This window comes from Capra hircus, chromosome 2 (assembly GCF_001704415.2).
Source record: "Capra hircus breed San Clemente chromosome 2, ASM170441v1, whole genome shotgun sequence".
Lineage (NCBI taxonomy): Eukaryota > Metazoa > Chordata > Mammalia > Artiodactyla > Bovidae > Capra > Capra hircus.
The window spans coordinates 3,254,706-3,281,462 of record NC_030809.1 but is presented as its reverse complement, the minus strand read 5'-3'; the positions used below and the strand labels follow the sequence as shown (position 1 = coordinate 3,281,462).

Here is a 26,757-nt window from a genome sequence, read left to right as displayed (position 1 = left end):
TACATAGGAATTTTTGCAGAAAAGGCAAACAAACAACAACCCGAAAAAAGCCCATGTAGTTAACATCAAAAGATACCTGCCAACTAGAGGAAAACCAGTTATCTCAAGTTAATGAATTTGGCACTTTTCTATGTATTAAAAGAGGCAAGAATCTGGGCTTAATGCGATCATTCCTGTGATATACACCTTACCTACCTGGGGCCGTTATCCTGTTTCCCTCCGACCCAAACCCCCTCGGGGGCACTGTCAGGGGCGGCTGCTAGCTTGATGGCCACGCCATCCTCTGTTTACTGAGATGGCAGGGGGCATTCTTTGTCTTCAAACCCTGGATTGCAAGGACCCACAGAGATCCCTGGAGGTTTTTTCATTTCCTAGGAATTTGTACCAGGTACCACAACCTGAGTAGCTTAAGCAATAGAAATTTCTGGGCTCTCATTTTGGAGACCCGAACTCTAAGATCAAGGTGCCAGCGAGGTTGGTTTCTTTCTGCAGTCTGTGGGGGAGGGTCTGTTCCTTACTCTCCCCAGTGTCTGGGGATACGGGCCATCTTTAGGCTTCCTTGGTGTATAGAAGCACCCCCACCTCGAGCTCTGTCTTCATGTGGAATTCTCCCAGTGAAGATGTGTGTCTTTGTCGAAACTTCTGCTTCTTCTGAAGACACCAGTCATCCTGCATTAGGCCCACCCTAATAACCTTATCCTAACTCATCACCTCCATAAAGACTGTGTTCCCAAAGCCATCCTGAGGTCTTAACGAAGGTCAGGATTCAGTGTAGGAATTTGGTGGGGACAAATCTGGTGGTCAGCACTTCACACTGGTCTAGCTCTTCAAAGCCTAGTATCTTCAAGATGGATGTTGCCTGAAATGGTTCTGAGTCAGTATATAATGGTTCAGTGCCGTCGCTCTGTCCTGTCCGACTCTTTCCGACCCCAGGCCTCCCTGTCCATCACCAGCTCCTGGAGCTTACTCAAACTCATGTCCACTGAGTCGGTGATGCCATCCAACCACCTCATCCTCTGTTGTCCCCTTCTCCTCCTGTCCTCAATCTTTCCCAGCATCAGGGTCTTTACAAATGAGTCAACTCTTCCCACTAGATGGCCAAAGTATCGGAGCTTCAGCTTCAACATCAGTCCTTCCAATGAATATTCAGCACTGAAGATGGCAAGAATACACAGAAAAACTATACAAAAAAGATCTTCACGACCCAGGTAATCATGATGGTGTGATCACTCACCTAGAGCCAGACATCCTGGAATGCAAAGTCAAGTGGGCCTTAGGAGGCATCACTATGAACAAAGCTAGTAGAGGTGATGGAATTCTTGAGCTATTTAAAATCCTTAAAGATGATGCTGTGAAAGTGGTGCACTCAATATGCCAGCAAATTTGGAAAACTCAGCAGTGGCCATAAGACTGGAAAAGGTCTGTTTTCATTCCAATCCCAAAGAAAGGCAATGCCAAAGAATGCTCAAACTACCACACAATTGCACTCATCTCACATGCTAGCAAAGTAATACTCAAAATTCTCCAAGCCAGGCTTCAAGAGTATGTGAACCGTGACTGTCCAGATATTCAAGCTGGATTTAGAAAAGGCAGAGGAACCAGAGATCAAATTGCCAACATCCGCTGGATCATTGAAAAAGCAAGAGAGTTCCAGAAAAACATCTATTTCTGCTTTACTGACTATGCCAAAGCCTTTGACTGTGTGGATCACAACAAACTGTGGAAAATTATTCAAGAGATGGGAATACCAGACCATCTGACCTGCCTCCTGAGAAATCTGTATGCAGGTCAAGAAGCAACAGTTAGAACTGGACATGAAACAACAGACTGGTTCCAAATTGGGAAAGAAGTACATCACGGCTGTATATTGTCACCCTGCTTCTTTAACGTATATGCAGAGTACGTCATGAGAAACACTGGGTGGAAGAAGCATACGCTGGAATCAAGATCTCCAGGAGAAATATCAATAACCTCGGATATGCAGATGCCACCACCCTTATGGCAGAGAGTGAAGAGGAACTAAAAAGCCTCTTGATGAAAGTGAAAGAGGAGAGTGAAAAAGTTGGCTTAAAACTCATGATTTAGAAAACTAAGATCATGGCATCTGGTCCCATAACTTAGTGGCAAATAGATGGGAAAACAGTGGAAACAGTGAGAGACTTTATTTTGGAGGGCTCCAAAATCACTGCAGATGGTGACTGCAGCCATGAAATTAAAAGAGGCTTGCTCCTTGGAAGAAAATTTATGACCAACCTAGACAGCATATTAAAAAGCAGAGACATTACTTTGCCAAAAAAAGGTGCATCTAGTCAAAACTATGGTTTCTCCAGTGGTCATGTATGGATGTGAGAGTTGGACTGTGAAGAAAGCTGAGCACCGAAGAATTGATGCTTTTGAACTGTGGTGTTAGGGAAGACTCTTGAGAGTCCCTTGGACTGCAAGGAGATCCAACCAGTCCATCCTAAAGGAGATCAGTCCTGAATATTCATTGGAAGGACGGATGCTGAAGCTGAAACTCCAATACTTGGCCATCTGATGTGGAGAACTGACTCATTTGAAAAGACCCTGATGCTGGGAAAGATTGAAGGCAGGAAAGAAGGGGATGACAGAGGATGAGATGGTTAGATGGCATCACCGACTCAATGGACTTGAGTTTGAGTAAGCCATGAGAGTTGGTGATAGACAGGGAAGCCTGGCGTGCTGCAGTCCATGGAGTCGCAAAGAGTCGGACACGAATGAGCTACTAAACTGAACTGAACAGCTTTTGGCACCAGGTGACCCAAGTATTGTAGCTTCAACCTCTGCATCAGTCCTTTCAATGAACCTTCAGGGTGGATTTCCTTTGGGACTGACTTGGTTTGATCTCCCTGCGGTCTAAGGGACTCTCAAGACTCTTCTCCAGCACCACACTTCAAAAGCATCAATCCTTTGGCATTCAAGCCTTCTCCATGGTACAACACTCACATCCACACATGATTACTGGAAAAACACTCTCTTGACTACGAAAGATAAACTGTACCTAAAACCATCCAGGTGATGCTGGTAAGACCACCAATGACCAATTTCAAGATGACTCTGAGAGCTGACGGTGCAGTTTCTGCATGCAGCCCTCTCCCTCTCTCTGTGAAAGCATATACCTGATTGTCTGCTGGACAGGTGTCTGCCCTCTGCACCCTACCCCCACCCCGTTGCCAGCATCCAACAGAAAGCAAGCTCTCCACCAACCTCTCCTCTTCATGGCCTTTTAAGTGGCAAGCAACCGGACCTCGGTTCCGTAACATCCTGACAGTTGTTTTGGGATTTGTTTGGTTTTTTGTAAAGGCCTGGTGACCTTTGCCTGGGGCCTGACAACCTTTGATTAGTGCCTGATATCTTCTGACTGCCAGGCACCTGCTTCAAAGACGGCTATCTAGAATAAACACCTTGCCAGCCACATGACTACATAAAGGGCCATATTGCTTCCCCTCTAAGGCTCCTTTGCATTGGAGATTTGGGTTAATTTGACTCTTCGGGGCCACTTGTTTTTCCTCTTTCAGCACTTTACAGTGCCACTCACACGGTTTAAATTCACCAGCAAAGAGTGAGCACACAAAACCTTAGGCCCCCACCCTCAACCCCAATAAAAGCAGAACCCCAGACCCGAGATCTCCAGCTTTCTCTCTACCCCAACCTCCCTGTGGGGTCCCAGATGCACCATGTAACTTCCAGGTCCTGTGAGTAATAAAACCTTATTCTCTCATTTTTCTGATGATCATGGCTGAAGGGTGTCTTGCAGTAGTAATAACCGTACAGTCTGGTCCGGCCACAACATTGCTTTCTAAGGGGTTAAGAGTTCTATGCAACGCTTTTCCTCATCACTGATCTCAAAGATCCGTTGTTTAACATAAGAAACTTGTATTTCTCGCCCAGGCAAAGATCACTGAAGGTCTGTGGGCCTTTCTCTGATGGGTGTCCCCCAGGCTGTGACAGAGGGATCCAAGCTGCCTGCAGTTTCTGGTTCCAACATGAGGGGGCAGAGAAAGCCTGGGGCATTGCACACACATTTACCTCATTGCAGCCTGGCGTGGTCGTCAGCAGTGATGCCCACATTTTCCTGACCAGGTTCAGTCTCCAGGGCCTAACCTGGAGCGGGGGCTGGAGAAGGAGGGGAACCAGCCAGAAAGGGGATGGGCATCACAGGCTCTGCTCTCTGCCTTTTGAGGGATGGGTGTTGGGAAGTGTTAACTGAAAGCCATCGCAGCTAAATTCTTAGCAGTGGTGAAGGGCTTGAAAAAGGCATCTGTTCTGGAAATAGAGTCACTGTCTCTCTGAGGCTGAAGAAGAAAGAGCAATAGATCCCAGGAATGTCTCTCAGCCTCAACTCCAAATGGGTAAGGACTGGAGATGAGGGGAACTTGAAGGGGAAATTCCGAAACATTCTCTGGTTTTTTCCAGATTGGGCAGGGGGAGGAGAGGAGAAGAAAGAGGAGCAAGAAGGTGGAAGTGCTGGTTCAAGTCATAGGAGAGGGACCACCTACCCCACTGCAGCTCTTTCCCTGCTGGGGTCCCTGGGGGCAGGACAAGTTCTCATCACCTTCTGAGAGGTTCAGGGGGGTTCTGGCACTTTGTGGAGGCTTAGCATGTACTTCTTGAATGACTGGTTTATGGAATGAATGAATAACACTAACTGGCCTGCTTCTTATTCCCAACTGGCGTATTTAGTGGCAGAAAGGAAAACCCTTGGTCAGCAGCAGATGGCCCTCGCCCTTCCCTGGAAGTGGGTTCAGGAGGGTCACACCCAGATCCGGTTATGGGAATTTATTCACTCAGAGAGAGAACCACAGGAAAGATGACAAGATAATCTTCAGTTTTGGCATCAGCTAATGGCACATAAGGATGGAAAACCCTCAGTTCTGTATTGTTGATGAGACGGGAAAAAGAGGATTGCCTAGGGGCAGTGGCATTTCAAAGTCTGAGTCCAGGAACTGGTGGTATCCCCACCTGTCCCCTACCCCACCAATCCCAAGCTCCAGGAAGGATCAGCTATTTAACTGGAGTTAGGAGTAAACAAGGCAGTCACTTGGAGCCGTCAACTCAGGATCCTCTGATAAGTAAATAGCCGGAAATGAAGACCCAGTCCCTGATCACTGGCCGCCTTCCAGAGTGGCTGTGGTGCCCACGTGTGTCCACGTGAGTGCAAGACTGCACATGCTTGATTTGGTGAGACGAGAGGGTGTGGTGTGCACAAGTGTGTTGTGTGCATACATGAATAACTTATGTAAAAGAATGTCTACACTAGCAGATGAGCTCAAGACTGTGTGTGTGCACACGTGTGTGTGTGTGTGCATGTCCCTGTGTAAGGGTTCAAAGAGAGGATGATGCTTTATTTCTGGAGAAAAACACTACGGATCCGACGCCATGAGTGGAATTCCCAAGGCTTGACTCCAGTGTGGAGGGTGAGTAAGATATATCTAATGGGGGACACACAGCTCAGACCTCAGAGATCTCCAAGTTTCTTCTGATGGCCTGGTCACAACCTTCCAGGAACACTTATTCAAATGAGAATCATGAAGGTCTCCGGGTTTCATGGGGTGAGGGGTGGTCTTGAGCAGTGAAATGTTTACCAAAGCTGGGAAGCGCCCCTCCACGTGTACTCTGCGTCTGATGACGGCTGTCACGCTGGACCTGCCCTGATTGAGAAGCAAGTCTGCGAGTCCTTAAAATACTCGCTTCATCCGAACTGCCGAATGTGAGCAGGACAGTAGTATTCTGGGCAGAAGTTAGTGTTCCCCTGATCTGAACTGCCGAATGTGAGCAGGACTGTAGTATTCTGGGCAGAAGTATTCCCCTGATCCGAACTGCCAAATGTGAGCAGGACCGTAGTATTCTGGGCAGAAGTTAGTGTTCCCCTGATCCGAACTGCCGAATGTGAGCAGGACGTAGTATTCTGGGCAGAAGTGAGTATTCCCCTGATCCGAACTGCCGAATGTGAGCAGGACAGTAGTATTCTGGGCAGAAGTATTCCCCTGATCCGAACTGCCGAATGTGAGCAGGACAGTAGTATTCTGGGCAGAAGTGAGTGTTCCCCTGGAAGAGGCATCCAGGCCGTTCTATCTGTATTTCTCCCCCACAGAACCCTGAACATGAAGACCCTCCTGCTGCTGGCAGTGATCACGGCCTTTGGTAAGAGTTGACCCTACTCCCAGAAGGGGAGCAGCCCCGGGAGGGAGGCACTTTCAGTCCCAAGGCTCTCTTCCCACTGCATCCGGGCCCCTCTCTGTGGGGAGGGGAAAGGGGTTGGCAGAGAGAAGCAGAGGAGTGCGCACTGTCCCAGGCCCCATCACCAGCCATTCTCCTTCCAGTCCTCCTGTAGGTCCATGGAGGTACGGTGGATTTGGGGACAACGATCAAGCACACAGCAGGAAAGGGAGCCCAGTTCAGTTACGGTGCCCGCGGAGTGGGTGGCAGAGAATCCCCCGAGGATGCAACAGATTGGTGAGACCACGCTCCAGATGGTGAGACCAGCCCTCTGCCCACCTGTGGCCCCAGCTGGGGTGGGAGCTGAAGGCTCACGCCATCATCAAAGAACTCCAGGGAGTTCCGGCTGAAAAACCAGCCAGCCTGGTGGAAACGGTGCTCTAAACTATTCCCATGTCCCTGGGTCTCTCCCAATGCGGGCAGAGACCACGGGGCACTGGGCTCCCTGGAACGTGGGGAGGCAGCCCCGATAGCTCAGTCTTGTCGCAGGTGCTGCTGGACGCATGACTGGTGGTACAGAAAGCTGCAGAGTCACGGGTAAGGCACCACGTTCCTGAAATATAAAGTTGTTGGCATGGCCAAATCATCTGTGGCGAGAACGAGCTCCACAACTGCTCCCAGGCTCCTTTGTTCATTTGCTTTATTTTGCTTGTTCATTTCCATAGTTCCCAGCCTCCTTTGTTCATTTTCCTGTGTGTTTGCTGTGCCGGGCACCAGAGCTAGATACAAAGGTCTCTGCCTCAAGGGCTCACGGTTGAGTGGGAAGTAAGGAAAAGGAAAATCAACACAGTAGACTCTGATACGCAGTCAGGACGAGGGCGGGGCTCTGAGCACAGCCTGAGGGTCGAGGAAGACTCCTCAGAATGGTGACCTCCAAGCTGCAGCCTCAAGGCGGAGAGGAGTCAAGGGGAAGGAGGGCTGGGGCGTCCCACCAAGACGACACAGCAGGGTCCAGGGGGCCAGAGGGGGCTGTAGCAGTTCTGTGCTGTGGGAGGGAACCATGAGGAAGAGTGGTGAGCAATAATGCTGGAGAGAAAGGTGTCAGGTTCTGTTTACATTTTGTCCTAAAGCATTAGCGAGCTCTTGGGGAAAGGAGTGACATGACCAGACATGCATTTCAGAGGACTTGCTCGGGCTGAGGGTGGATGGAAACAGAAGGGGAGGGTGACATTGTCATGATGCAGAAAAGAGACAGGAAGAGCTTGACCTATAGCAATGGTGGTCAGGATGCAAGAGGTGGCAAGTACTATCAAGATATCTTTGAGACAGAATCAACAGAGCTTGGTGGTGGAGTGGGATTGTTGGTTGGTTATACGACTGTGTCAGTCATAGAACTGAGGAGGGCCTGGTAGGAGACAGCAAGAGGAGTTCCATAGGGAGCATGTTGAGTTTGGAAGCTTCCAGAACACCCAGGGAGATGGGCAGCAGGCAGCTGGATAAAGGAACTGGCAGCTCAAGGGAGGGTCTGGACACAGACTCAGGAGGCGGCTACAGAGACAAGAGAGCTGGACGTACCGCCCCCCCACCCCCCATTTGATGCTTTATTTGATGCTTAAAGGCCCAGAAAAAAGAGAGAGAAGACAGTCAGAGAGAGAGGAGATGAGCCAAGAAGGCCAAGGAGCTGGCCAGGAGGAGAGGATTAACAGCAGCCAGTTTAACAGAGGGGTCATCCAGGATAAGGGCTGAGCAGGCTCCTTGGAGTTACAGGCACGAAGACCGCTGAGGACTCGGTGGGGGCTGTTTCCATGAGACTGTGAGGGCAAAGCCAGATTAGAGCGGGTTGGAAGGTGGGTGGGAAGCGACGCAGAGCTAAGAAACGCAGACCGCCATCTAGAGCAAGTTTGCCTGAAGGAGAGCAGGGTGATGGGATGGTGGCTGCAAGGGATTTCCCAGGGCCCAGACAGCTGACCCATGAGTGCGGTTTTCAGACACCATGGACTATTCCCCAGCAGCCTGAGTTCCCTAAAATCAGAAATTTTATCTCCCCGTCATGACCTTTCCATTGAGTTATGTGCCCTTAGAAGAATCTAGCTAGCAAGCATCAAAATTCCCAACCAACAGAGGCTCCGACAATGAGGAAGTCTGACTTTCCTGTAGCAGAAGAATGGAGAGCACAGTGTCAGGACTGGGGCAGCTTTCCCAGCTGGGTCGACAAGAGCCCGGTCATTCCTAGCCTCTCTGCCACGTTGGCAATGTGACGCTAAGGCACGCTCAGAGCGCCAAGAGTTGCGGCCTCACCCTGTGGAAGAGGCCTTCCCTTTACACGTCTCTCTCTCTGAGAGAGGCAATTAACCGTCCCTGGAAGCCCCAGCAGGCTCTCCCTCATGGCTCACTGGCCAGGGCAAGGTCACATGCTTCCCTTACGCTAATCACTACAGAGGAAACCGGAACGGCCGTGACTGGTTTACACCTATCAACCATTCCCCAACGCAGGGGCCAGGGGCCTTGCATCTGAAAACACAGCTATGGAGATGAAAAGACAAGGGCTAACAGAGAGGTTTCTCACAGAATCCCAGTGCTCAGCTGCTGCTGTCCCCATCAGACGGGGTGTGGGCTTCCTGCAGGCAGCAATTCTGTCTCATCAGTCAGAAATATCTGGACATCGGTGCTTTTCCCAGACTAGAAGCCCTGGGAGAACACAGGCTGTGTCTATCCCCCAGGTTTCCCACAAGAAACCCTAGAATATTAACGAAGCCCCATCTGGTGTTTGGTCTTCCTGGGTGGCACGAGTGGTAAAGAATCTTCCTGTCAGCAGAGGAGACATAAGAGATTCAGCTTCCATCTCTAGGTCTGGAAAATCCCCTGGAGGACAGTATCTTTTCTAGTGAATCCCCTGGACAGAGGAGCCTGCTGGGCTACAGTGCACAGGGTCACAAAGAGTTGGACCCAACTGAAGCGACTTGGCACACACGCTCATCCTGTGCTTATTTTCTTGTGATTTTAGAGGATCGGACCTACTTTAAACGTCAATGGTGCAAATGTGATCAAATAGCTATCATTTGTTTTGCAAGAAACATGAAGACCTATAATATAAAGCTCCAATACTACAGCAACCATCAGTGGAGTATGCCCAAGTGCTTGAGAAGCCCCTGAGCCTGGACACCTTGCCTCCTAAAGCCGAGTTTCCACTTAGCTCCCCACTCCCTAGCCTAGCCATGTGCCCTGGCAAATGAAGGAAACCCCCTCTCCCATCCTAGACACAAGTCAGGAGGTCTTCTCGTCCCAAACAGAAGCCTCTGTCTAGAAGGAGACGCTCAAGTCTGGGCGTGGATGCCCAGCCCCTTCCCCAGCTTCCTTGGGAAGCAGGCAATTTTTCCACCGGTCCACTCCTCGTCAACTCCAATGTCACGTTTTGCTGTGGCAGCCACACTCCTGGTTGACTCTTCTGAATAAAGCAATTCATTTGGCAAATTGTGCACATGTGTGAGTGTGTGTGAGTGTGTGTGTGACTGTGTGTGAGTGTGTGTGTGAGTGTGTGTGTGAGTGTGTGTGTGTGAGTGTGTGTGTGTGTGAGTGAGCGTGTGAGTGTGTGTGAGTGTGTGAGTGTGTGCGAGTGTGTGCGAGTGTGTGTGTGTGAGTGTGTGTGTGTATGTGTGGTGCTCCCTGGCTCTTCTAGTGCAAGAACAAATTAGTACAAGGCAATCAAGTGTAAAGGGTTAAAAATACCAGCCTTAGAGTGAGAACGGCTGAGTCAGAGCCCCGCCACCACTTCCATACGCCTAGTGCCCTTATCTAAGTAGACCACACTTTGGTACCAAGTGCACAGGCTTGTTAAAGATGGAAAAGGGATACCAGGTGTGAAGCCCTGGGCCTGGCGTGCCCACATCTGTGCTTCTCACTGTGAGTAAAACCCAGCCTTCCCGCCTCCTTCCCTGGGCAAGAGCAGCTCCTGCCGGCCAGCTGGGGGCAAACAGCAGGACTGCTCTTATCTGGGGAGGCACAGGCCCGTCTTCTGTAAGGCATGTTCTCCCACGTTGCCAGCCTGCTGAAGGTGGGTCAATGTATTGGAAACTCAGACCACCACCGGCACTCTCCGGGCATTTACCCCCTGGCCCAGGGCTGGCTTCCTGGGCTTGTGACCCAGGCAGAGTCCCAGTGGGCACTGCGCCCAGTTCACGGCTCTGTCCCAGCCATCGCAGTGTTGTTCAGGACGTGGAATCCTGCATTTAATTCTGCACTGGGACCCGCAAAGTAGATAGCTGGTCCTGCCCTCACTGGGGTGCTAATTCCCTTCTTGTCATCCTGGGTTCCTCTGAGATATTCCCACGTGGACCTGTATTCTTTAATAATTGTCATCAGAGCCGCTGGCTGTGTACAGTGGGGAAGGGCTCTAGGAAGCAGAGTCCGCGTCTTTCCATCGCTCAGTCTTTTCTGAGAGTCTTTCTTTCCTTCCTTCTTGGGCTCTTCGGTCCTTACAGGGTGTGAGAGCTCCCCCTTCTGGTCCCCTGGCTGCATTTCAACGAGGCTTCTGGTTCTTGTTTTCTTACAGAGAGTCACTCAGTGTCCACCGCTTTGTGACCCCATGGATTATACAGTCCATGGGATTCTCCAGGCCAGAATACTAGAGTGGGGAGCCTTTCCCTTCTCGAGGGGATCTTCCCAAAGCAGGGATCGAACCCATGTCTCCCACATTGCAGGTGGATTCTTTACTAGCTGAGCCACCAGGGAAGCCCAGAGTTTCTTTACTTTCTTGTAAATGTATTTTCAAATTAGAAGATTTTTTTAAAAAGAAGAGTCATGAGTAATTTTTCCTCACAAAGGGAAGATTAGGAAACAGAGTACAGAAGAGGTCCATCCATAATACTGCTGTTGGAAGTGACCACTGATAATAGGCTGACTCTTCTAATTATTAAAACTTAGGAAAACTTTTCTGAGCACTCACTATCCCATTGGAGCTCGTCCATCCCATATGAAGTAAGCAGCCTTCTTCCCCCGTGACGCTTCCGCTGCCCCAGCACAGATGCCCCTTTCTCTCAGCTTCACCAAACATTCCACAGTTGACTCTCTTATTTTTTTAACTTTCTATTTTCTATAGGGGTTTGCAGACTAACAAACAATATTGTGGCAGTTTCAGGGGAACAGTGAAGGGTCTCAGCCATGCATATACATGTATCCATTCTCCCCCAAACTCCCCTCCCATCCAGCCTGCCACACAACATTTAGCTGAGTTCCATGGGCTATACAGAAAGCCCTCATTGGTTATCCATTTTAAATATAGCAGAGTGTACATGTCCATCCCAAATTCCCTAACTATTCCTTCTCCCCAACCTTCCCCAACAGCCATAAGCTCGCTCTCGAATGCACAGTTGACTCTTGAACAACAAGGATTTGAATTGTACAGGTCCATTTACACATAGAATTTTTTTCAATCATAGGCACTACTGTGATACGTAACCCAAGGTTGGTTGAATCCATATATATGGGGAATCGTGGATACTGAGGGCCCACTCAGATTTCTGACTGTGCAGAGGGTCCGTGCCCCTAACCCCCAAGCCCTTCAAGGACCAATTGTGTATCATTCACCAATTGTATCTTTTGTTTTCTTGTCTGTCTCTCTCCACTAAAATGCAAGCCCTGTGAGAGTATTTCTTTTCACAGTAATGGATTCCAAGTGCTAAATTAGTCCTTGGATAAAGGTGGCAGAACAAGAAGCTAAACCATGGACTTTGAATTCTTAGGGAAAATCCTGAAGAGATGGACGAGGAGAGGCAGTGTGACATCATCAGAGTCCTTGAGTGCGGGGACCTAGACATGGTACCAGGGCCCCCAGGATGTACGGGGTGGGGCGGTCTGCCTGCCACAGAAGCAACAGTATTCTGGAGCCGGGGTGCTTATCAAAAGGCCACGTTCTAGCCCATCACCTCTGAACTTCATTTCGGCCTAAAACAAATGGGCATGAGGAGCAAAAATCTGTTGATGGGAAAAAAAACTGTAGAACCTAAATGTTGAGAATTATGTTTTATTGGGGGCATTACTGAGGACTTCAGCCTGGATACAGCCTCTCGGGTAGGTCTGAGGACTGTCCTCAAGGGTAAGGGAGGAGCCAGGATATGTAGGTGCTTTTGCAAAACAAGCAAGCAAACAAAAATGCCCAGGGAGTCAAACATCAAAAGATTACTGCCAACTAAAGGAAAACCAGATATCGCAAATTAATGAATTCGTCACTTTTCTAAGTGTGGGAAGAGGCAAGAGTCTGGGCCTGCCGCACTCACGCCTGTGGTCAGCCCCTTGCCTGGCAGAGCCTGTGCCCTTTTTCTTCTCCATCCTGAACCCCCTCGGGGTGCCCTGTCGGGGTGGCTGATGGTTTGATGGCCACAACCAAATCCCAGGTTGTAGAGACCCGGAGATGACCTGAGGGTTTTTTATTTGGTAGGAATTTGTACCAGGTACCACAACCTGAGTAGCTTAATAGAAAGCTACAATAGAAATTTCTGCTCTCTCAGTTCTGGCGGCCAGGAGTCTCAGATCAAGGTGCCAGCGAGGCTGGTGTCTTCTGAGGACTGTGGGGAGGGTCTGTCCCTTCCTCGCCCCAGGCTCTGGTGGTGTCCTGTCCATCTTTAGGATTCCTTGGTTTATAAATCATCCCCACCTCGGTCTCTTCCAGGCCTCTCTGTCTCTCACCATCTCCCAAAGTTTGTCCAAGTTCATGTCCATTGCATCGGTGATGCCGTCCAGCCATCTCATCCTCTGACGCCCTCTTCTCCTTCTGCCCTCAATCTTTCCCAGCATGGGGAACTGTTCCAGTGAGTCAACTGTCAGCATCAGATGACCAGGGTACTGGAGTTTCAGCATCAGTCTTTCCAACGTGTATTCAGGGTTGATGCCCCTTAAGTTTGACTAGTTTGATCTCCTTGCAGTCCATGGGACTCTTAGGAGTCTTCTCCAGCACCACAGTTCGAAGGCATCAATTCTTCGGTGCTCCGCCTTCCTTACGGTTCAGCTCTCACAACAAAGGACTGCACAGACCTTTGTTGGCAGAGAAATGTCTCTGCTTTTCAACACACTGTCGTAGCTCTCCTGCCAAGAAGCAAACATCTTCTGACTTTGTGGGGGCAGTCACCACCTGCAGTGATTTTAGAGCCCCCCAAAAAAGGAAATCTGATGCTGTTTCTACCTTTTCCCCCTCTATTTGCCATGACCTAATGGGACCGTGATCTTAGTTTTTGTTTTATATATATTAACTGGAGGTTAATTACTTTACAATATTTGGTTTTAAGGCAGCTCTTTCCCTCTCCTCCTTCACTCTAATCAAGATGCTCTGTAGTTGCTCATCACTTTCTGCCACTAGGGTGATATCATCCGCATATCTGAGGTTGTTGATGCTTCTCTCACCTGTCTTGATTCCAGCTTGTAACTCATCCAGCCTGGCATTTCTCACAATGTGCTCAACGTATAGGTTAAACAAACAGGGTGACAGCAGACAGCCTTGTCCTACTCCTTTCTCGATCTTGAGTCAATCAGCTGTTCCAGCAGGGTTGGCTGTTGCATCTTGTCCTGCATACAGGTTTATCAGGAGAAGGTAAGAGAGTCTGCTATTGCCATCTCTATAAGAGCTTTCCACAGTTTATTGTGATCCACACAGTCAAAGGCTTTGGGGTAGTCAGGAAACAGGTGGATGTCTCTCTAGAATTCCCTAGTGATCCCGCGAATGTTGGCAATGTGATACCTGGTTCCTCTTCCTTTTCTAAAGCCAGCTTGGACATCTGGAAGTTCTTGGTTTGCGTAAGGCTGAAGCCTAGCATGCAAGATTTTAAGCATGACCTTATTAGCGTGGGAGAGGAGTGCAACTGTCCAACGGTTAGCACACGCTTCAGCACTACCCTTCTTGGGGACTGGGGTGAGGCCTGACCTTTTCCGGTTCTGTGGCCGCTGCTGGGTCTTCCAGATTTGCTGACATCGTGAGTGCAGCACTCGCTGGCATCATCCCTTAGGGCTTTGACTAGTTCTACTGGGATTCCGTAGCATCCTCTGACTTCATTAACAGCAGTACTTCCCAAGGCCCGCTTGACTCTGCTCTGCACAATGTCTGGCTCTGGGCGGCTGAACACACCATCGCAGCGTCCGGTTCATTAGGATCTTCCTTATACAGTTCTTCCAAGTATTCTTTCCATCACTTCTTGATCACTTCAGTGTCTACTAGGTCCCTACCGTTTATGCCCTTGATTGTGCCCATCTTTGGGCAAAATTTTCCCTTGATATCTCCAGTTTTCCCCAAGAGATCTCTGGTCTTTCCCCTTCTGGTGTTTTCTTCTAGTTTTATACCCCGTTCATTGAAGGCCTTCTTTTCTCTCCGTACTGTTCTTCAGAAATCTGCGTTTAGTTGCATAAACTAGTGCTTTAGTTGCATAAATTAGTTCTTTCCCTTTCTCCCTTGCATTTCAATTCTCTTCTTTCTTTAGCTAGGACTTCCGTGCAGCTCAGTTGGTTAAGAATCTGCCTGCAATGCAGGAGACCTGGGTTCAGCCCCTGGGTCAGGGCAATCCTCTGGAGAAGGGCATGGCAATGCACTCCAGTACTCTTGCCTGGAGAATCCCACGGACAGAGGAGCCTCTGATAACCAGTTTGCCTTCTTGCTTTCCTTTTTCTTTGGGGTGGCCTTGCTTGCTGCCTCCTGTACGATACTACAGACCTCCATCCATAGTCCTTCAGGCACTCTGTCTACCAGACCTAATCCCTTGAATCTATCCATTACCTCTGCTGCACGTTCATAGAGGATCTGATTTGAGTCATACCTGGCTGGCCTGCTGGTTTTCCTCACTTTCTTTAAGTCTGAACTTTGCTATGAGAAGTTGATGATCTGAGCCATAGTCAGCTCCAAGTCTTGTTTTTGCTGACTGTATACAGCTTCTTCATCTTCAGCTACAAAGAATGTAGTCAATTTGATTTCGGTATAGGCCATTTGGTGATGTCCATGTATAAAGTCATCTCTTGTGTTGTTGAAAAAGGGTATTTTCTCTGACAATGCATTCTCTCGGCAGAATTCAGTCAGCCTTTGTTCTGCTTCATGTTGTTCTCCAAGGCCAAACTTGCCTGTTACTCCCGGCATCTCTTGATTTCCTACTTTTGCATACGAATCCTCAGTGATGAATAAAATATCTTTTTTCTGGTATTAGTTCTGGGAGGTCTTCTAGGTCTTCAAAGAACGGATCAACTTCAGCTTCTTCGGCGTTGGTAGTAGGGGCATAGATTTGGATTACCGTGGTATTGAACGGCTTGCCTTGAAAACGAACCAAGATCATTCTGTCATTTTTGAAGTTGCACCCAAGTACCACATTTTGGACTCTTTTTTTTTGATTATAAGGGCTACTCCATTTCTTCTATGGGACTCTTGCCCACAGTATTATATATAATGGTCATCTGAATTAAGTTCACTCATTCCCATCCATTTTAGTTCACTGATTCCTAAGATATCAATGTTTATTCTTACCATCCCCTGCTTGACTACGTCCACCTTACCTTGATTCATGTTCCTAACAATCCAGGTTCCTATGAGATACTGTTCCTTGCAGCATCGGGTTTTACTTTCATCACCAGCCTCATCCACCGCTGGGCATCATTTCCGCTTTGGCCCAGCTGCTGCATCCTCTCTGGGACCATTAGCAGTTATCCTCCACTCTTGCCCAGCAGCACATTGGACACCTTCCAACCTGGGGAACTCGTCTTTTGGTGTCAAATCTTTCTGTCCGTTCATGAGGTTCCCACAGCAAGTACACTGGGGCAGTGTCCGTTCACGAGGTTCCCACAGAAAGTACACTGGGGCGGTGTCCGTTCACGAGGTTTCCACAGCAAGTACACTGGGGCGGTGTCCGTTCACGAGGTTCCCACAGAAAGTACACTGGGGCGGTGTCCGTTCACGAGGTTCCCACAGCAAGTACACTGGAGTGGTTTGCCATTCCCTCCTCCAGTGGACGGCGTGCTGTCAGAACTCCCACTGTGACCGGTCCATCTTGGATGACCCTGCATGACATGGCTCACAGCTTCATTGAGTTATGCAAGCCGCTTTGCCACAACAAGGCAGTGACCCATGAAGGGCATACCGCATTAGGCCCACCATGAAATCTTGTCCTTTTCTCCTTTGCCTTTTGCTTCTCTTCTTTTTTTTTAAAATTAATTTATTTATATTAATTGGAGGCTAGTTACTTTACAGTATTGTGGTGGGTTTTGCCATACATTGACATGAATCAGCCATGGATGTACATGTGTCCCCCGTCCTGAACCCCCCTCCCCCCTCCCTCCCCACCCCATCCCTCAGGGTCATCCCAGCACACCAGACCTGAGCGCCCTGTCTCATGCATCGAACCTGGACTGGCGATCTATTTCACATACAGTAATATCCATGTTTCAATGCTATTCTCTCAGATCATCCCACCCTCATCTTCTCCCATAGAGTCCAAAGGTCTGTTCTCTACATCTGTGTCTCTTTTGCTGTCTCGCATACAGGGTCATGGTTACCATCTTTCTAAATTCCATATATATGTGTTAATATACTGTACTGGTGTTTTTCTTTCTGACTTACTTCACTCTGTATAATAGGCTCCAGTTTCATCCACCTCATTAGAACTGATTCAAATGCATTCTTTTTAATAGTGAGTAATAGTCCATCGTGTATATGTACCACAGCTATCTTATCCATTCATCTGCCAATGGACATCTAGGTTGCTTCCATGTCCTGGCTGTTGCAAAGCTTCTCTTCTTTTCTCGGCTATTTGTAAGACTGCCTCAGACCGCCATTTAGCCTTTTGCATTTCTTTTTCCTGGGGATGGTTTTGACCACCACCCAGATGGGTTTGACTGCGTGGATTACAACAGACTGTGGAAAATTCTTAAAGAGATGGGAATACCAGACCACCTGACCTGCCTCCTGAGAAATCTGTATACAGGTCAATAAGCAACAATTAGAATCAGACATGGACCAATGGACTGGTTCCAAATTGAGAAAGGAGTCCGTCAAAGCTGTATATTGTCACCCTGCTTGTTTAACTTGTATGCAGAGTACATCATGCGAAATGCTAGGCTGGATGAAGCACAAGCTGGAATCAAGATTGCCGGGAGAAATATCAATAACCTCAGATATGCAGATGACGCCACCCTTATGGCAGAAAATGAAGAGGAATTAAAGAGCCTCTTGATGAAAGTGACAGAGGAGAGTAAACCCAGTAAACAAATTCCTTCAACACAGGAATTTGGTGGAGACACAAGTCAATGCTCAATACAGGCCTAGCTCTTCAGGAAAACTGTATCTTCAAGATGAACACTGCCCGAGGCGGCTGTGAGTCAGTGTGGATGGACTGTGACAGGGAAAGCCTTGGGCTCTGCGGTCCTGGCCCCCTCTACGTCCCCTATCTGCTTTTTGTCTATGGAAAAATCTGAGCCAAAGAGTAAGTTTAATCAGATAAGTGAGAACGTGCAGAAACAAAGGAGAGCAGCCAAAGAAAGAAAGAAGGTGAAGTTGCTCCGTCGTGTCCGACTCTACGGCTCCATGGACCGCAGCCTGCCAGGCTCCTCCGTCCAGAGGGTTTTCCAGGCAAGAGTACTGGAGTGGGGTGCCATCGCCTTCTCCAGGCAAAGGAAACCAAATAATAAGAACATAGTCATTAAGCAAGACAAGCATCTTTATTTCCTCCTCAAGGGCCATGGTAGACATCCTGAGCCATCTCCCGAGAGCTGTCTTATAGAAACCGAAGCTCTCTCCAGGTGGAAGAAGTTAGCCGCGTGGTGACCAGACTGTACCTCTGAAATAAGCCTCCACAGTTTCAAGATCTGGCTTCACAGAAAGGGAAACAAACCAACCACAGAACTAAAGATGAATGCCTTGTTGTTGTTCAGCCACTAAGTCACGTCCAACTCTGTGATTCTGTGGACTGCAGCATGCCAGGATTCCCTGTCCTTCACTGTCTCCTGGAGTTTGCTCAAATTCATGTCCATTCAGTGAGTGATGCTATTGAACCATCTCATCCTCTGTCGTCCCCTTCTCCTGCTCTCAATCTTTCCCAGTATCAGGATCTTTTCCAATGAGTCAGCTCTTGGCACCAGTTGCCCAAAGTATAGGAGCTTCAGCTTCAGCATCAGTGTTTTCAATGAATATTCAGGGTTGATTTCCTTTAGAATTGACTGATCTGATCTCCTTGCAATCCAAGGGAGTCTCAGCACTACAATTTGAAGTATCATTTCTTCAGCTTTCAGCCTTCTTTATGGTCCAGCTCTCACATCTGTATATGACTACTGGAAAACCCAGAGCTTTGACTATAGAAAATAAAGAAGACGAAAGCCACTCAGTCGTGTCCGACTCTTTGAGACCCCATGGACTATACAGTCCATAGAATTCTCCAGGCCAGAATGGGCCTGGAGTGGGTAGCCTTTCCCTTCTCCAGGGCATCTTCCCAACCCAGGGATCGAACCCAGGTCTCCCATATTGCAGGCAGACTCTTTACCAGCTAAGCCACAAGGGAAGGCTTTGTGGGCTCCTAAAACAGTGCTGGTTAAACCACTGATGACCAATTTCAAGATGATTCTGAGAGCTGACATACATGTTTATACATATAATGCTTTTCCTCTCTATAAAAGCCTACATCTGATTGTTCTCAGGCTTTGGACAGGCAGCTGTCCTCCACAACCCTGTCCCACCCATTTCCCGGCATCCAACATAAAACAAACTTTCCTTTCTACCAACCTGTCTTCTTTATTGCCTTTCAAGTGCTGAGCAGCCGGACCTCGGTTCCATAACATCCTGACAGTTGTTTGGGGGTTTGTTTAGTTTTTGGGTAAAGTAAATTCCTGATAAACTCAGATTAGGGATTGATACCCTCTGATTGCCTGCCACCCACTTCAAAGACCACTGTCTAGAATAAACACCTTGCCAGCCACATGACTACATAAAGGGCCATATGCCTCCCCTCACTAAGGCGCCTTTGTATTGGAGATTTTGGTTAATTTGACTATTTTGGGGCCACCTGCTGTTTCTCTTCCCATGTTTTACACTGACGCTCACATGGTTTAGCTTCACCAATAAAGGGTGAGCACACAAAACCCTAGGCCCCGCCTTCGACCCCAATAAAAACAGAACCCCAGACCCGAGATCTCCAGCTCTCTCTCGACTCTGACCTCACTGTGGGGTCCCAGGTGCGCCGTGTAAGTCCCAGGTCCTGTAAGTAATAAACCTTTACTCTTTCAAAGTTTTCTGCTGATTATTGCTGAAGGGCCTCTGGCAGTAGTAACAACCATACAGTCTTGTCCAGCCATAGCCCTGGCTATTGAGGGGTTGAGATCACCATGCAACCATTTTTCCTAGTCACTGATCTCAAGGATCAGTGGTTTAACACAAGAAACTTGTATTTCTCACGCAGACAAAGACCACTGAGGGTCCTGCGGGCCTTTCTCCGACGGGTGTCCCCCATGCTGTGACTCAGGGACCCAAGCTGCCTCCAGCTTCTGGTCCCATTCTGGGGGGCACAGAAAGACTGGGGCATGGCACCCATATTTGCCTCACTGCAGCCTGGCAGTGGCCCTCAGCACTTCTAAGCCAGATTCAGTCTCCTGGGTCTAACCTGAAGAGGGGCCTGGGGAATGTGGGGGTGGGGGGAGCAGGCAGAATGGTGACGGGCAACATAGCCATGCCACACTGGCTTTGGGGGAGATGGGTGTTGGAAAGTGTTAACTGAAGGCCTTGGGAGCTGAATTCGAGCACTATTAAAGGGCTGGAAAAGAGTTTCAGAAATGAAAACTAGAGTCACTGTTTCCCTGAGACTGAAAAAGAAGCAGCATTAGATCCAAGGAGACTCAACCAGCTCCATCTCCAAACAGACAGGAGACAAGGCGGCAGCTGCGGGTGGAGGGGAAATCCCAGGGCAGCCTCCGGCTTTCTCCAGGTGGGCGGGGCAGGGGGGGTGCGGCAGGGAGGAGAATATAGAGAAGCGAGAGGAGAGGGTGGAGGCGCTGGTCCCAGTTGGAGGAAGGGACCACCTGCTCCCCTACAGTGTGTTCCCTGCTGGGGCCCCCAGGGTCCCAGGTCACCGGACAAGTTCTCATCGCCTCCTGAGAGGCTTACATGATTCCTGCCACTTTGAAGAGCCTTAGTACGTACTTCCTGTGAATGACTGGTTTATGGAATGAATGAATACCAGTACATAGCGTGCTTCTTATCCCCAGACGGCCTGCTTAGCAGCAGAAAGGAAAACTCCTTGGTCAGCAGGAGATGGCCCTTGCCCTCTCCTGGAAGTGGGTTCAGGAGGGCCACACCCAGACCTGGTTATGGGAATGTATTCACTCAGGAGGGAGGCCCACAGGAAAGATGACAAAATAATCCACAATTTTGGCATTGGCTAATGGCACGTGAGGATGGAAAAACCTCAGCTCAGTAAGGCCAGCTGAGAGGCAAAAGAGAGGGTTGCCTAGCGGGAGGGACATGCCAAACTCTGAGACCAATAACAGGCCGTACACCCATCCTATTTCCCACCCCACCAACCCCTAAGCTTCCAGAGGGATCAGCTATTTAACTGGAGCTCCGAATAAACAAGGCGGTCACTTGGAGATTTTAACTTGGGATCCTCTGAGAAGCAAATAGCCAGAAATGAATACCCAGTCCCTGATCACTGGCTGACTTCAAGAGAGGCTATAGTGTGTGTGTGTTCAGGTGTGAGCACAGCTCTGCACATGCCTGATTTGGTGAGACCAGAGGGCAGGTGAGCACAGGTGTGTTGTGTTGGAACTTGAATATATTCTTTAAAGGATGCCCACACTAGTAGATGAGCACAGAGAATGTGTGTGTGTGTGCACGAAGTGTGTGCGAGTGTGCATTTGTGCATATACAAGTGTAAAGGGGAAAGAGGTGGTGCTGCTTTGGTTCTGGAGAAAACCACTGCAGATCCGACCCCATGGGCGGAATTCCCAAGCCTTGACTCCAGTGTGGGGGTGAGTAAGCTACGTATGCTGGGGGACACACAGCCTACGAACTCTGGGATCTCCCAGTTTAGTGGGGTGACCGGGTCACAGCCCCCCAGGAACTCTCAGGAGGGTGAAGAGCATGGCCGTCTCAGCATTGTATCATGGGGGGAGGTGGTCTTGACCAGTGAGTCATGTAACAAAGCTGGGAGGCGACCCCTGCACGTGTCCTGTGTGCCTGATGAAGGCAGTCATGTTGGACCCCGCCTGGGATGGAAGAGCGTGTCTGTGATCTCCTTGAAAGACTCCCTCCATCAAGATCGTTGAATGTGAGCAGGACAGCAGGGGCCGGGGCAGAAGCTGGACCGCCTGTTAGAGGATCTAGGCTGGTCTGTCTGTATTTCTCCCCCACAGAACCCTCAGCATGAAGACCCTCCTGCTGCTGGCAGTGATCATGGCCATCGGTAAGAGTTGAACCTGACCTCTGGCCACAAGGGGCTCAGCCCAGGGAGGGAGGCACCCTCAGCCCCCGGCTTCCCTCCTCTCTCAGAAGTGGGGGCAAGGGGGTGGCAGGGAGAGGCAGAGGGAGGTCACAGGGTCCCAGGCCCCATCACCAGCTGCTGTCCTTCCAGGCCTGCTGCAGGGCCGTGGAAGTTTGGCAGATTTCCAGAAAATGGTCAAGTTCACGACAGGAAAGGACCCTCTGACCACTTACGGCTTCTATGGTTGCCACTGTGGTGCGGGTAAAAGAGGAACCCCCAAGGACGCAACAGATCGGTGAGGCCACCCCCAGCCCTCCCTGCCCTCTGCCCACTTGTGGCCCCAATGTGGGTGGGAGCTGAGGCCTCCTGCTTTAGTCCCATCAGCACAGAACCCAGGAAGTCCCGGCCTAAAAAGCAGCCAGCTTGTTGTAAGCTCTGCTGTAAACTATTCCAGTGTCCCAGAGCCAAGGGGCTGAGCCCACAGGGCACTGGGCTCCCTGGAGCTTCTGGGAGGCAGCCCCAATAGCTCTGTCTTGGCACAGGTGCTGCAGGGCACGTGACTGCTGCTACGAAAACCTAAGAAAACGTGGATGCCGCACCAGCTTCCAGAGCTACAACTTTATTTTCCAACGGGGCCAAATCGTTTGTGGTAAGAAAAGAGACCCACAACACCACCCAGCCTCGCCTGTTCATTTTACTGACTGTCCGCTGGGCCAGGCACTGCGCTGGGCATCCGAGCTAGAAAAAAGGGACCATGTCCCTGCCGCAAGGAATTCATAGGGGACTGAGAAGAAAAGAAAATCAAAATCTAACGTGACAGTCTCAGATGGGAAGTAAGAAAAAGGTCAGGGCTCTGAACACAGCCTGAGGGTCATGGAAGCCTGGAAGCTTCCTGAAAGTGGTGATCTCCAAGCTGAGTCTTCAAGGCTGAGAGGCGTTGGGGGAAGGAGCATTGAGAGCATCCCTACAAGAGGATGCATCAGGGACAAGGGGCCAGAGGGAACTGCAACAATTCTGTGCTGCTGAAGGAAAAGGTGAGGATGAGACAGGGTGGTGAGTGATGATGCTGGAGAGACAGGAAGGGGCTAGGTCAAGTCTCCAATTTAGGGAGCTCTTAACCAAAGGAGTGGTATAATCATACTTGAATTTCACACTTGCTCTGTCTGAGGGTAGATGCTGACAGATGAAATTGGGGGGCCATTGTCATGATGCAGATGAGAGACAGGAAGCCCTTGAGCTTTAGCAATGGTGGGTCAGGATGCAAGCGGTGGAGAGTGCCATCGAGATGCATTTGAGATCGGATTGGTAGAGCTTCATGGTAGATTGGTTATGGTGCCTGGGAGCTGCTGGGTTGGCTATACCATTGTGTGGATGGTTCTACCAAGGAGGGCCTGGTAGGAGAGGGCAGGAGGCATTCCATTTGGAGCGTGTTGAGTTTGGAAGCTTCCAGAACACCCAGAGAGATGGGCAGAAGGCAGCTGGATGAAGGAATTGGCAGCTCAAGGGAAAATCTGGACACAGATGCAGGAGGTGGCTGCAGAGAGAGGAGGTACCCACCCATCTGGTGTTTAAAGGCCCAGAAAGGAGACCGAGGGGGGACAGTCAGAGAAGGAAGGGAGGCGAGAAGAAGGCCGAGGGGTGGGCCAGGAGGAGAGGGTTAACAGCCGCCGGCTTCACAGAGGGGTCCTCCGGGATAAGGGCTGACCGGGCTCCCGGGGTTCAGAGGCAGAACGACCACTGAGGACCTCAGCGGGAGTTGCTCCCGTGGATCTGTGAGGGCAAAGGCAGGTTAGAGCGGGCTGGAAGGTGGATGGGAAGTAAAGAGAGGTCGTGAGTGTAGACAAAGTTCTGGAGCCAGTTTGGCTGTGGAGGGGAGGAGAGAGATGGGCGGTGGCTGGAAGGGATTGCCTAGTGCCCCAGACCTACTGACCCATGAGTGAGATTCTGAGAAATGACAGGCTATTCCTCAGCAGCCTGAGGTCTCTAAGATCAGAAATCGTGTCTTCCCATCATGACCTGCCACAGGGCTCTGTGGCTTTCGCAGGCTCTGGACACCCACCTAACAGGCGCAGAGAGTGAGGAGGTCTGACTCCTGGAAGAGAGCTGGGAGAGGGCAGTGCCAGGGCGGGGGCCGCTCGTCCGCTGTGGTGCCAGGGGTCCAGTCCTTCCCCAGCCTCTGTGCCGCCACGTTGGCAGTGTGATTCCAAGGCACAGTCCAGGGCTCCGAGAGCTATGGGTCGCTCTACAGAAGAGGCTTTCCCTTCACACATCTCTCTCTTTGAGAGGAAATACATCCTTCCTGGAAGTGCCCCGCAGACTTTCCCTTGGGGCTCACGGGTCAGGGCAAGAGCACATGCTCCCCAGACATTAATCATAACTAAGGAAGCAGGGATGACCATGGCTGGCTTTCACCCATCAAGACCCATTCCCAGAGCCCAGGGGCCAGGGGCTATGGACCTGAACACACCTGCTGGGGAGAAGAAAGAGACAGCGTCTAACAGCAAGGCTTTTCACAGCATCCCAGGGCATGACTGCTGGTACCCCATGAGACGGGTGTGGGCTTCCTGAGGGCAGGAGTTCTGTCTCCCCATCAGTCAGAAATACCTGGACATCGGTGCTTCTTCCAGACTAGAAACTGGGAAAACAGGGACTGTGTCTTCTCCCCTAGAACTCACACAAGAATCCATCGAATTTTAACAAACCCCACCCTACATTTGGTTTATTGTGATTTCAGGCGATCAGGACTACTGTAAGCGCCGTCTGTGTCAATGTGATAAAAGAGCTGCCGATTGTTTTGATAAAAACTGGAAGACCTACAATAAAAAATTCCAATACTACAACAACCTTCTGTGCTTTGGGAGTGCCCCCGAGTGCTGAAAAGCCTTCATCCTGGAAACCCTGCCAACCAATGCCGAGTTTCCTTCTCTAGCACCCCACTTCCTACCCTAGCCATATTCGCCAGCAAATGACGGAAAACCCCTTGCCCACCCTAGAGACCAGCCAGGAGCACTTCTCTTCCCAAGACTGAAGCTTTCTGTCCAGAATGAGAAGCTCAAAGTTCTGGCATGTATGCTGGCTCCTTCCCCCTGCTTCCTTGGGCAGCCAGAGACGGTTTCCCAATTCCTACTCTTGAATCAAGACCAACGTCATGTTTACCTGTAGCGGCTACGTTCCTGGTTGGCTCTTCTGAATAAAGCAATTCATTTGGCAAACTGTGTGCGTGTGCGGGGGCTGGGGGGGGGGGGGTCGGGGTGCTCACAGGCACTTCTAGTGTAAGAACAAACTAGTACAAGACAGTAGAGTATACGGGGTTAGAAATACAGACTTTGTACCAGACAGGCTGAGTCAAATCCCCACCACCACCGCTTCCCTAAGCCTTAACACCCTCATCTAAATGGAGATCACTTTCATCCCAAGTTCATGGGCTTGAGGGAAAAGCAAAAGGGATGTAAAGTATCGAGTCTAGCTTGTCTCCATCTGTCCTTATTATTACAAGTAAAACCCAGCCTTCCACCTCTCCCACCTTGGATAAGAGCAGCTCCTGCCGGCCTGTTGGGAAAGAACAGAAGTGTTGTTCCTGGCATCTGGGGGTCTATAGTCCAAGCCTCCTGTGAGATACGTTCTTCTCCTATGTTGCTGGCCCAGAGGTGGGTCACTGTAACACTGGCCACCAGTGGGACTCTCAGGGCACTTATCTCCTCACCCAGGGCTGGCTTCCTGAGCTTGTGACCCAGGCAGAGTCCCAGTGGGCACTGCACCTAGTTTACAGCTCTGCCCCAGCCATCACAAAATTGTCAATGATATAGAATCCAGCATTTTATTCTGTACGGGGACCTGCAAATTACGTAGCTGGTCCTGCCCTTACCTGGATGCTACGTCCCCTCTTGCCATCCAAGGCTCCTCTGAGATATTCCCACCTGGGCCCAGGCACATCTGATTCTTTTCATCATCAGAGTTGCTGGCTGCGGGTCCCACAAAGGCACCGGGCTTATGGGGCCTGGATAGGAGCTGAGCTTCAGCAAGTTCTGCATTCACCCAGAGCGAGTGCCTTCTGTGGTTCATCTTCAAAGAGCGGGAGCCTTTTTCTAATTCTGAAGAAAGAGGCTCCCTTTGCTAGTGGTAGCCCTGATCATGTTTCAGTTCAGTTCAGTCGCTCAGTCGTGTCCGACTCTTTGCAACCCCATGAATCGCAGCACGCCAGGTCTCCCTGTCTATCACCAACTCATGTTTACTCTCGCTCATAGCAAGAGACTGGCAAATGAAGTCTCCACTGAGACACCATTTTTATTTGTTCAGTTCAGTCACTCAGTCGTGTCTGACTCTTTGCGACCCCATGGACTGCAGCAAGGCAGGCCTCCCTGTCCATCACCAACTCCCAGAGCTTACTTAAAGTCATGTCCATCAAGTCAGTGATGCCATCCAACCATCTCATCCTCTGTCATCCCCTTCTCCCACTTTCAGTCTTTGCCAGCATCAAGGTCTTTTCCAATGAGTCAGTTCTTCTCATCAGATGGCCACAGTATTGAGGTTTCAGCCTCAGCATCCATCCTTCCAATGAATATTCAGGACTGATTTCCTTTAGGATGGACTGGTTAGATCTACTGCAGCCCAAGGGACTCAAGAATCTTCTCCAACACCACAGTTCAAAAGCATCAGTTCTTCAGTGCTCAGCTTTCTTTATAGTCCAACTCTCACATCCATACATGACTACCGGAAAAACCATAGCTTTGACTAGACAGACCTTTTTTGGCAAAGTAAAGTGAAAGTGAAGTTGCTCAGTTGTGTCTGATTCTTTGCAATCCCATGGACTGTAGCCCACCAGGCTCCTCCATCCATGGGAATTTCCAGACAAGAGTACCGGAGTGGGTTGGCATTTCCTTCTCCAGGGGAATCTTCCCAACCCAGGGATCGAACCCAGGTCTCCTGCATTGTAGGCAGACGCTTTACAGTCTGAGCCACCAGGGAAGTCTGGCAAAGTAATGTCTCTGCTTTTTAATATGCTGTCTAGATTGGTCATAGTATTTCTTCTAAGGAGGAAGCATCTTTTAATTTCATGGCTGCAGACAAGAAGTGCAGTGATTTTGGATCCCCAAAAATAAAGTCTCTCCTTGTATCCATTGTTTCCCCATCTATTTGCCATGAAGATGGGAGCAGATACCAT

General features: G+C 49.7%; 1 protein-coding gene across 3 annotated transcripts; it reads left to right on the top strand.

Annotated features, from left to right (window-relative positions):
- On the top strand, positions 3,701-24,808 carry LOC102170564 (phospholipase A2, membrane associated-like). Of its 3 annotated transcripts, none has more exons than XM_018067042.1 (5): positions 3,701-3,713; positions 21,529-21,578; positions 21,747-21,891; positions 22,139-22,245; positions 24,331-24,808. In XM_018067042.1, exons 2-5 carry the CDS (start codon positions 21,539-21,541, stop codon positions 24,471-24,473), a joined length of 435 nt encoding a protein of 144 aa, XP_017922531.1. In that variant the 5' UTR covers positions 3,701-3,713; positions 21,529-21,538; the 3' UTR covers positions 24,474-24,808. The 3 variants fall into 3 exon arrangements, with proteins under 3 accessions (XP_017922531.1, XP_005676972.2, XP_005676973.2); XM_005676915.3 differs by lacking the exon at positions 3,701-3,713 and adding an exon at positions 19,276-19,381; XM_005676916.3 differs by lacking the exon at positions 3,701-3,713 and adding an exon at positions 19,321-19,376.

Excerpts from the sequence above, each read along its gene's own strand:
- LOC102170564 (XM_018067042.1), top strand. The coding sequence starts at position 21,539 with ATGAAGACCCTCCTGCTGCTGGCAGTGATCATGGCCATCG. Across the intron at positions 21,579-21,746 it reads GGCAGTGATCATGGCCATCG|GCCTGCTGCAGGGCCGTGGA; the intron begins GTAAGAGTTGAA and ends CTGTCCTTCCAG. Across the intron at positions 21,892-22,138 it reads CCCAAGGACGCAACAGATCG|GTGCTGCAGGGCACGTGACT; the intron begins GTGAGGCCACCC and ends GTCTTGGCACAG.